General features: G+C 33.7%; 1 protein-coding gene across 1 annotated transcript; it reads left to right on the top strand.

Moving 5' to 3' along the window:
* The first annotated feature begins 1,490 nt into the window (after positions 1–1,490).
* LOC127561321 (olfactory receptor 10R2-like) lies at positions 1,491–9,883 on the top strand. Its single transcript, XM_051996603.1, has 2 exons — positions 1,491–1,514; positions 8,918–9,883. Exons 1-2 carry the CDS (start codon positions 1,491–1,493, stop codon positions 9,881–9,883), a joined length of 990 nt encoding a protein of 329 aa, XP_051852563.1.
* Positions 9,884–11,520: the final 1,637 nt, after the last annotated feature.

The following is an 11,520-nucleotide window of genomic DNA, read 5'->3' as shown; positions in this document are numbered from 1 at the left end:
TCTGAGTATGACAGGGAGATCCAGAAGAACCAGAAAGTGGGAATAGTTTGGGAAATCTCATTTGGGAGTGAACTGGATCAGAAAGGGAGACATACTCATGAAAAATCATATTTATGTAATGATAAAAGCAAAGATACCCACATAACTTTCATCACAATCTTCTCAATAGGTGATTTATTATTCTCATTTTGCGGATGAGAAATCTGAAGCTAAGAGATATCTAAGTGGCTAACTTGTATTGTAACCAAGTACCCATATTTGTGGGGACCTAAGACATATTTACCCTAGAAATGTGGAGATTATTTCTCTGGGAATAAAGTTAAAGATGTAGCTTTCTTAAGGATTTTAGGGTCCTTAAAACATTGGGACTTGCTAATCACTAATAAACAGAAAAATTATTTTCATGACTTAAAGTTGTTTTATTCATTTCATTTCATGGCTTTTCCCTAAACTATTGTCTATTGAACTTCCTTGATTGGATTATGGATGAGACATTGCAATAAATTAAGCAGTTGAGGAAGGGGGGAGTGAGATACTGAGACAGAAGCAAGCTGCTAATGGAAAGCAAGGGATGAAGGAAAAGGAGATAATGAGTGCAAGGCTTAGTGAGAGGGACCTTTAGGAAGCAGCTTGGAAAAAGAACAAAACTAACTATGTTGAACTGGTCAGTGAAGTCTTTATGATCAATAGAAATAGCTTACTACTTCATTTTAATTTCTCTTAGCTGTTTAAGTCCCTTGAAAATTTTTCTACTGAAGAGAACTGAGTCTCTTTATTTTACTTGCCTCATCTATTTCTCATTCAAAATGTTTCATTGCTTTCTTTTATTACTCAATCTCTCCAAAAATTTCCCCAACCCCTCTGTATACTTGCATTTCTCTTCTAAGTCAAAGATTATAACTTTTTTCCTCACATCTTAAATGTGTGTGTGTGTGTGTGTGTGTGCACATGTGTGTGTTGCTGATATAAACTTAAGGGAAGTCCCAGTGTGGAAATTCTCTCCATAGAAGGAAATAATGAACAGCTCTCTAAAGTCTTAGACCATTCAATTTTGTCACTGAGAAGTTAAGCAATTTGTCCTTCACATAAGGAGAATTGGAATTCATAGTTGCTAGGTGGTACTTGGCATTCTTAACTTTATGGCCAGACCTTTATCTCCTATGCCATATTTTCTCCGTAATCTTTTAAACATCTTTTCAAAACATGTCTCTTTTAGTAAGACTTCCTAAGTTCTTGTGAGAAGCAATGTTTTATTCAAGCTTCTTTGAAATTCATTTCCCCTAGTAATTCTTCCCTCATTATGATTCTGTTAATGACAAAGGGAAGTGGCCTCAGAGCTCTACTGTGTAATTGAAAAAAAATTGTCCAAGAAAATAATAATGAAGTAAATTTGTAACATGACTGTTTTATTCCAGAAAACCTTGTTGTCTTTGGATCTGACTTTCCTGTATAAATCTAAGAATTAATTCACCACACACTCAATATCTGAGATGAAGAATCAGATCACTGATGAGGTAAGGGAGCCCAGTGGGCTGAGGAAAATCATGATAGTACCAGATACATCAACCTGTTTCTCAGTCAGTGATTTCATCATTCATCCAGTAGCAGTATGGATTTTAACCTCTTTGGGCACAGAACACAGTGGGACCATGCTGACTCAACAAATAGCTCTGGTCCAGTTTGGGATGGAAGTGGAAAAAGCATTGAACTGGGAATCGAGAAGCTGATTCTAATTATTAGCATTTGTCTAAACTTTGGCAAGTGACTTAGATAAGATCCTCTAAAGCTTCAACATTATTATCTATATATTGGGAGAAATAACACTTGTGTTGTAAAAACTTGTACAATTGTTACAAGAATCCAATTAGTTAATGGATTAAAAAGTGTTTTAAAAAATCTGTCAAGTACTATATCTGTTCAAGACGTTCTTATTATCCAGTATTGATGGTAATTATGGGAGAAACAAAAATAATATAAAATTTATTCCCTATTCCTAGAGAGTATATGATCTACTTTAATAGATATATCTCTTATACATGTAACTGGTCATTGAAAGAAAGAAGGAAGACAGGAAGGAACGAAAAGGGAAAAGATGAAAGAAGAAAAGAAGCAATTATGAAATACCTACTATGTGTCATGCAGTATGTAAAGGGTTTTATATCTATTATATCAGAAAAACTAAGAGAGAGGGCTTTTGGTTCTTCAACTTAGATTGACTTCATTACCACATACCAAACAAGGTAAGGAATGAATAAATTGGAAAAATGGAAGCTACTATAGAAATTATCTAGTGCAATCCTTATTTTGTAAAGGGAGAAACTAAGGTAGGGTGTTAGAGATTTGTTCAAGGTCACACAGCTAGTAAGAAGCAGACCTAGATTCAAATTCATCTGCTTGCTCCAGATTCAGCATTCTTTCCATTATATCTTCTTTCTTTTAGTAAGTCTTAATACAATAGCTGACTGATACTTGGAATAATCAATTCTGGGTCTCACTAGGAAAAGATATATGCTTTTCAATTCTGATTAATGAATAAATCTGATAAAGAAATTTATTCTTGTGAGCCTCCTTATAAAAACCATCCTAATGTGAATAAGTTTCTCATATTGGTGAGAAAAGGAAAACCTAGAAAAATAATAATAGAATCAATTTATTTACAGTCATTTCTTTTACTTATTGTCCTCTATAGCATAGTAGATGTAGAGTTGAGCTCTGATTCTGGAAGACTGGAGATGAAATCCCTCTTCTCATGCTAACTGATTGGGCACCCTTGGACAACTCAATCTCTCACTGCTAGGTGACTATCCAAAAATATACACCGGGACAGAATGTTATAGAGAGGGAGATTTATCTATATTGGTAGAGATAATAACTTCTTTATCTAGGGCATGTGTATTTAAATGAAATCACAGCTATAGCTATGGAAAGATGGAACTAAAGAATAGATTATAAAAGGGTAAGGACATCAAACATGAGGTAGCTCAAAATTTTGCTAAACATTGACCCAAAACTGCAAGAGAATCTCAGCAAAAAGAAAGAATTTTTATTTTTAAAACATCTTTTAAGTGAATTCAAAACCAACTATATGAAGCCCTTTAAATAAACTAATAGAGTATCAATTGCTCAGTATACATTTATAATATGACAAATGTGTGGATACAAAAAGAGGCAAAAGATAGTCCTTGCCTTTGAAAAGCTTAAAAAGGGGGGAGACAACATGCAAAATATATATATATATATATAAGGTATACATAGGATAAATAGAAAGCAATTAATTGAAGGAAAGCACTAGAATTAAAAGGATTTGAAAATATTTACTGTAAAAGATGAGATTTTAATTGAAACTTAAAAGAAGGCAGGGAACTTGCTAGTAGAAGTTGAGGAAGGAGAGCATTCAAAGCATGGAAGACAGATCAAAAAGATATAGTGTCTTATTTGTGAAGTTGAAATAGGAGGCTAGAGTCACTGGATCAAAGAGTTGGTTTTTATTTCTTTGTGTGTTTGTTTGTTTTTTGTGGGAGTGGGGAAGAAAGAAAGAGAGAATAAAAGTGGAGGGTGTAGTATAAGTAGACTGGAAATGTAGGAGGGGCCACTATAGTAAGAAGTTTGAATGCCAGACATTTTATATTCATTCCTGGAAGCAATAGGAAATCACTGTAATTTATAGAATAGGGGAGTGAGATGGTTGGATTTGTGCTTTAGGAAAATTTTTTTCTTTCTTTCTTTTTTCTTTCTTTTTTTTTTTTTTTTAGCTATTTCAAAGATGGATTGGAGCATGGGGGAGGGAAAGACTTAAGCAAGCAGACCAACTAGCAGGCTATTGCAATAATTCAGGTGCATAAATATTATTGTATTTACCTATATTCTATTTGTCATTTTAATGGTACAATAACAGTTAATTATCTTAAAACATGACTTTTTCAACTATTGTCCAGACATTTTGCCATACTAATAGTTTATAATTTTTTATTTTTAAAAATAGAATATTTAGGGACACATAAGAGTTTTTTGCCCTTTTTAATAATTTCCTTTTCTAACTTCACCTCAAATAAAATACTTCATTGTATCCTGGAGGTGACCCTGTGTTCTTGTTTGACAATCTTTGATAAAGTCTATGAAGTTAGAGCTGCTTCAAGTAAAAGTTAAGTAATGGACTGTACGTTTATTATTTGAGGACAGATCTTTCTAATGAAAAGGCTGCATATAGGATGAAGAAATATTGACTATAGCAACTTTTGAAATTTTCTTTTAGCGAGGAATTTTGAGCAGAAATAGAAAAGGGATTGCTCATATCACCACCGTTAACACCAGCAGTAGTACTACCACAACCAGCAGCATCACCAAAATCAACAGTAGCAAACCCAGATCCTATACGGGAGATTACTAACTTCTTTAAGATATAGTCCTAGTAATAAAATCACTGGATGTAGGGGTATATGATCAACTTATAATTCTGTGTATAGTTGTATTGCCCTCCAAAAAGATGGCCCTTTTGTAATCCTACTATACTATGTACATTGTATTGCCTTGAAGTCTCAAAAACTTGGGTTCAATTCTTTCTTTGACACATAAATATTTGTGTCCTAGACAAATAACTTAATCTCTCAGTAGCTCTGAAATTATGAAATTACAGAGAACACACTAACCTGAATTGTAAGATGTAGGTTTCTTTATTGAGCTTTTCCCTATGCTAAGGGAATAATAGATTCCATAAATGGAATTTATACTCCTCTTTCTTGCTATATGTGATATCATGGAATGCCTGTTTCCTCATAATCCTACCAACTTTCATTACTGCCATTTTAAAATTTTGTCTGGCCAGTTAATGGATTTAAGATAACGTTTCAAAGTTCTTTTTATTCACATTTATGATTTTAAGACAATTTGAGCAATTTAAAATGACTGAAATTTATATTTCCACATTTTAAAATTACATGTTCATATCTTGTGTCCATTAATCCATTTTTTATCATCTCTATTGAATGAAGCTATTAGATTTTTATCAGATAACTTTATTATAATAATTTTTTTCAATGTTTCTTTTTGAAATTTTCATTTATTTATTTTGCTATTGACGTCTTTTTTTCTTACAAATATTAAGTCCATTTATTTTGCCATCAATTCTTTATACATGTGACAGATAAAATATTTTCTAATTTTCCATGACTGAGATAAAGCTATTTTTTTTACATTTTAATATTTTGATATATATAAGCTATATGGATATCTTATACATAATACATATCTATGCGTATATATATATGTAGCATGTATTAAAATCTATGTGATATAGATTCAACTATCTTTATGGATAGATATTATGACATGCAGGTTACATATGCAGATTCCATCTATATGTATTATGTGTATGTATATTTACACCTAAACATACATATACATATATATTATATATCTTACTTCTGGCTAATGAGCTTTTTCTTTCTCATTGTAGTTTGCTGTTGTTCTGAAGTTTGATGATGTAATTCTGTGAATGGAATTTTAGGTTTTGTGAAGTTCAATGGTTGAGTTTTCTGACTGGAATTTCTTTTTCAGTCAACAGTATTTATTAAGTGTTTATTATGTGTCAGGTACTGTGCTAAGTCCTAGAGATACAAAGTGAGAAAAAGAAAAACAAAACAAAATAGTTCTTGTTTTTAAAGAGTTCACATTTTAATGGAGAAAGCAGCATGTAATTGGGTAGATATTGTGTGTGTGTGTGTGTGTGTGTGTGTGTGTGTGTGTGGTTGCTGAAAAGGTTTTTCAAAGGGAAAGACACTAACTAGCAAGGAGGAGGATTAAAAAGGCTTCTGGCAGAAAATAGGATTTGAGTTGACTCTTAAGGACTGTCAAAACAAGTGAAGTGGATATGAGGAAGAAGTATATCCTAGCCATGAGGAAAAAGCAGTGCTAAGGCAATATTTTGTTTGAAGAACAACAAAGAAGCAAGTATAGGTCATAAATACATGAAAGAGAGTAATGGATAAGGAGACTGGAAAGGTAGGAAGGTGCTAGGTTATGAAGGACTTTAAATGTCAGATAGAGGACACTGAATTTACTTTGAGTTACTTGGAAGTAATAGAGAATCATAGATTTTATTCTAAGTAAATGGTTATGGACATACTTATAGTTTAATAAAAATATTTTGGGAAGTTAAGTGAAAGATGTATATTTGTTGTCTCATTTTTATAACATTTTGGAAATTTTTCTTGAATAATTAAAATATAATAATTCAATTCTTATCTATCTTACATTTTTCTGAATCTCAAAAATTTGGTGCTGGCACAGTAGAAAGAAAAGATGGCTAGATTTGGAGTGACTGGCCTTAGGTTTCAGTTTTAGCTCTACCACTTACTACCTATGTGATGTTAGGTACAATTTTCTTTGTTTTTGTAATTGTTCTTGTGTGTTTTTTTTTTTTGTTGTTGTTGTTGTTGTTAGTGGTGGCTTTTTGTTTGTTTTTATTTTTACTTCTGGTTATATGAAGCTTAATTCCTTTTACTTCTTTAATTTTGTTTTCATCTTAGAAGTCCTAAATTGTTTTGAAATCTGAACAATTAAGAGAATATCTCAGACCTGAACTGTAGAGCAGATGTGGAGTAATATTTGCATAAAATGATATCAGTATGAAGTGAGAGTAAAAGTATAAAACCATTGGCTAAAATAAGTAAACTGCTTTTATCAATATACATTGCAGGCCTACCAGATAATCTCTAGGATTTCTTGTGGTCATCCAATAAATAGATTCAGTGTAGACATTGGGAATTGTAGACTGTGATAAACTATATATAACAAAGAGTTTCCAAACATATATGATCCTTATTCATTAAAGCATAAAAGACTGTGTAAAGTCAACATGATTGCTACATGGGGAAGAAAAGGAATAAGCATTTATTAAGCATCTACTATTTGCCAGACACTGTGCTAAATGTTTTTTTAAGATATCTTACTAGTTCTTCATCACAACCTAGTGATGTAAATACTGTTATGACTCCATTGTATTTTTTTAATGTCAATAGTATTTTATTTTTCAAATTACTTATAAAAAGTTTTCAACATTAATTTCTTTTTTTTAACAGCTTTTTATTTACAAGATATATGCATGGGTAATTTTTCAGCATTGACAATTGTAAAACCTTTTGTTCCAATTTTTCCCCTCCTTCCCTCCGACCTATCCTCCAGATGGCAGATTGACCAATACATGTTAAATATGTTAAAGTATATGTTAAATATAATATATGTATACATCTCCATACAGTTATTTTGTCGCAAAAGAAGAACCGGACTTTGAAATAATGTACAATTAACGCATGAAGGAAATCAAAAATGCAAGTGAACAAAAACAGAGGGATTGGAAGTACTAGGTAGTGGTTCACATTCATTTCCCAGAGTTCTTTTGCTGGTTGTAGCTGGTCCTATTCATTATTGAACAAATGGAACTGATTTGGTTCATCTCATTGTTGAAGAGAGTCCCCTCCATTGGAATTGATCATCATATGGTATTTCAACATTCATTTCTTTAAGATTTTGAGTTCCAGATTTATCCCCCCTCTGCCTTACTCCTCACCCTTCCCAAGACAGCAATCTGATATTCCATTTTATTGCTGAGAAAACTGAAGCAAGCAATTTAAGTGACACAGCAAACAGAATTTAAGGGCCATACAGCTATTAAGAGTCTGAGTCTGGATTTGAACTCAGGTCTTCTTGACTCCAGGTCCAGTACTCTAATTCATTCCACTACCTAGATGAAGAAAATCTATTATTGTTTTTAGAAAGATTTGCAAGTCTATTTCTAGGAAGAGCTCATTTATATTATTTATTTAAACTTTTGAAAATTATTTGACGCAATTCTATGTCAAAGTTAGCAAAGAGAAACTCCAAAGGAAATGAGGGATTGCTGTTTGGTTTAGGACAGGGAGATATCTTAACTGAAAATAGGAAACAGTAGTTAAAATTTAAAGTTATTGATCTAGAATATGTAAGAAAAGTGAAGCTTCCCAGGGATCCACATTAGGATGATTGCAAATTAATATTTTTCTCAGTGATTGGAGGAAGGATAATATAATGAATCTTTACTATGCAATTGGCTTTGTTTTCCCTGGCTGAAGAATACTAATGTGTGGGCAATAGATGAAAATAATTTCACAAAACTTTGGCATGCTGAAGAAACGGTAGATGTGTTTGATAATGAAGCAAGCAGTAGATTCAAGGACTTGATTTAGAAATCAGATGCCAAAGCATTTGACAAAGATAGGAAAGATATTGAAAAACACAACACAGAGTAAACAGATAGGACTATTACTAATAATTTGAAGTTATGGGAAGATATTTTAGAATATTTAAGAATGAACTTCCTAAAACTTAGAGCTATTCAAAAATGAAATGGTCTACATTGTGAGTTGAAGCAGATGTTGAAATGCTGATCCCTGGAAATGTTAAAAAAAATTGATGGTTACCTCTTAGAAATATTAGAAAAAGTATTCCTGTGGGTCCATCCTAAGAGCATAGACTAACTAGATGCTCTCTAAGCTTTCAAAGTTATACTAATCCCTCAGATGCCAAGTAATAAACAAGCTTCCTTCTCTTTTCAAGATTAAAACATTCTTGTTTGTTTCAATTGATGTTCTGATGGCATAATTTAGGCTTTCTGAATGTTGGCCAATATCTTGTGAATATGCCCCACAAAGTGACGAGAATTTTTCTGACTAAACTGAAATAATTTCTGTCATAATACTGTCTTGGTTACCCTCAAATCTGAACTACTCTTCTTTAACCACTCTTCCTTTTTTACCTTCTAAAAAATATTTATTGAAGAAATCCAGAATCAAAACATTTACCAAAGCTATTCAGAATGAACAAATGAACCCCAGATTCCTCAGTGCAGAGAACTGAGACTTTTTTCCCCCCTTCCTCATTCTAGGTCATTCCCCGGAAGCAGCTTCCTATAGAGAACCTCACCATGGTCACCGAATTCCTATTGCTAGGATTTTCTGACCTTCAGGAAATGCAGTTTGTTCTCTTTGCTGTCATTCTCTGTCTCTATCTGCTCATCCTGAGTGGAAACATCACCATTATCACCACAGTCCGCCTAGAGCACAGCCTCCATACTCCAATGTACTTCTTCCTGGCTGTCCTTTCTTTTTCTGAGACCTGTTATACCTTTACCATCCTACCCAAGATGCTCCTCAACCTCCTATCTGTGCTCAGGACAATATCGTTCATCAGTTGTGCTACCCAAATGTTCTTCTTTCTTGGCTTTGCAATCAACAACTCCCTCTTGTTGGGTTTGATGGGTTATGATCGCTTTGCTGCCATCTGTTATCCTCTGCGCTACCCAGTTCTCATGAGCTGGGGGATATGCAAGTTGATGGCAGCTACTTGTGGTGTGACAGGTTTTGTGATTTCATTGGTAGGTATATTTTTGGTCTTCAGCCTACCATTCTGTAATTCCAACAGGATCAATCACTACTTCTGTGATGTGGCACCTGTCATTCATCTCGCTTGTGGGGACTTCTCTATCAATGAGGTGATCATATTCATTTTTGGCGTTGTGGTACTCATGGCCCCCTTGACTTTAATCTGTATCTCTTATGGTTTCATTGTCAGAACTATCTTAAGGATCCCATCAACTGAAGGGAAAAAGAAAGCTTTTTCTACTTGTGCCTCTCACCTCACAGTGGTTGTGGTCCACTATGGCTGTGCATCTTTTGTCTACTTGAGACCTTCATCCAAGTACACATTTAGTAAGGATCGCCTGGTGACAGTGACTTACACTGTCATCACTCCCTTACTGAATCCCTTAGTTTATAGCCTCAGGAACAAGGATGTTCAGATAGCTATTCGGAAGGTGATAAATTGGAGAGGACTTTCTCCTAAAAACATATAATTTAGATATTTCAGAACTGTATGGAAATATATAAATGCTAATGGTATAGACCTAGCTAGTGTTCATGTGCTATTATCTGGTCTTGATGCTTCTTAAACCTGTGTAGGTTTTCTGACCACCTACTACAGGGAGGATCAAATAATAGGGAAAAGATCACCATATGTTGTTAGAGCTAATATAGGAAGAAATATGTTCAACCATTGAATCCTTCCACAAAGCTCAAAAAAGTCTTAGCATAATCTTTTAAGAACGGATTGTTAAATTTTAGCTTTCTTATTTTAAGAAAGGGAAAGGGACCTGTATGTGCAAGAATGTTTGTGGCAGGTCTCTTTGTAGTGGCCAGAAACTGGAAACTGAGTGGATATCCATCAATTGGAGAATGGCTGAATAAATTGTGTATATGAATATTATGGAATATTATTGTTCTGTAAGAATGACCAGCAGGAGGATTTCAGAAAGACCTGGAGAGACTTATATGAATTGATGCTGAGTGAAATGAGCATAACCAGAAGATCATTATTTACTTCAACAACAATACTAATGATGATCAATTCTGAAGGACATGGCCCTCTTCAGCAATGAGATGAACCAAATCAGTTCCAATAGAGCAGTAATGAACTGAACCAGCTACATCCAGGGAAACAACTCTGGGAGATGACTAAGAACCACTACATAGAATTCCCAATCCCTCTATTTTTGTCCACCTGCATTTTTTGATTTCCTTCACAGGCTAATTGTGCACTATTTCAAAGTCTGACTCTTTTTATACAGCAAAATAACTGTTTGGACATATATACATATATCGTATTTAACTTATACTTTAACATATTTAACATGTATTGGTCAACCTGCCATCTGGGGGAAGGGGTGGGGGGAAGGATGGAAAAAGTTGGAACAAAGGGATTTGCAACTGTCAATGCTGAAAAATTACCTATGCATATATTTGTAAATAAAAAGCTATAATAAAAAAAATTAGCTCTCTTGTGAAACATGTCCTTATGTCAAGGGATTGCAGGCTCTGGGCAAATATTATTTCTCAAATATAAGTGGAGTTATCTTTGAAAGGCATTCTCCTCATAGGTTTAACTGTTATTGGAAAACTCATCTTAGATATGTAGGAATTGTATCATTGACATAATAAGACACCAGACATCTTGGGACTGGATATTCATAAACACACACTCACACACACACAAACTCTCTCTTCTCTCTCTCTCTCTCTCTCTCTCTCTCTCTCTCTCTCTCTCTCTCTTTCTTTCTCTCTCTCTCTCTCTCTCTCTCTCTCTCTATCTCTATCTCTATCTCTATCTCTTTGTCTCCCCCCACCTTTCACTTGCCACTCAATCTAATTAAATCCAAATAATCACATTTAGTGTGAGTAAAACATTATACTAAGATCTAGAGATTCAAAGACAAAACAAACCAATCAACCAAGAAGGAAAAAATATGGATCCTATCTAGGTGGAGCTTACATTCTTTTGGACCATACATGTAAACAGACACATGCATACAATATATTTGAAGGGTAAGAGGATTAACAACTAGAGTACTAAGCAACAAGATTAGAAAAGAAATTAAAATCATGAATATAAGATGAAAAGCAGTAATCCTTATTTATTGAAGACAGATGATTTACT

The sequence above is a fragment of the Antechinus flavipes genome, chromosome 4 (assembly GCF_016432865.1).
Source record: "Antechinus flavipes isolate AdamAnt ecotype Samford, QLD, Australia chromosome 4, AdamAnt_v2, whole genome shotgun sequence".
Taxonomy (NCBI): Eukaryota; Metazoa; Chordata; class Mammalia; order Dasyuromorphia; family Dasyuridae; genus Antechinus; species Antechinus flavipes.
The sequence above is the reverse complement of the archived record's forward strand: the minus strand, read 5'-3'. Positions and strand labels throughout refer to the sequence as shown.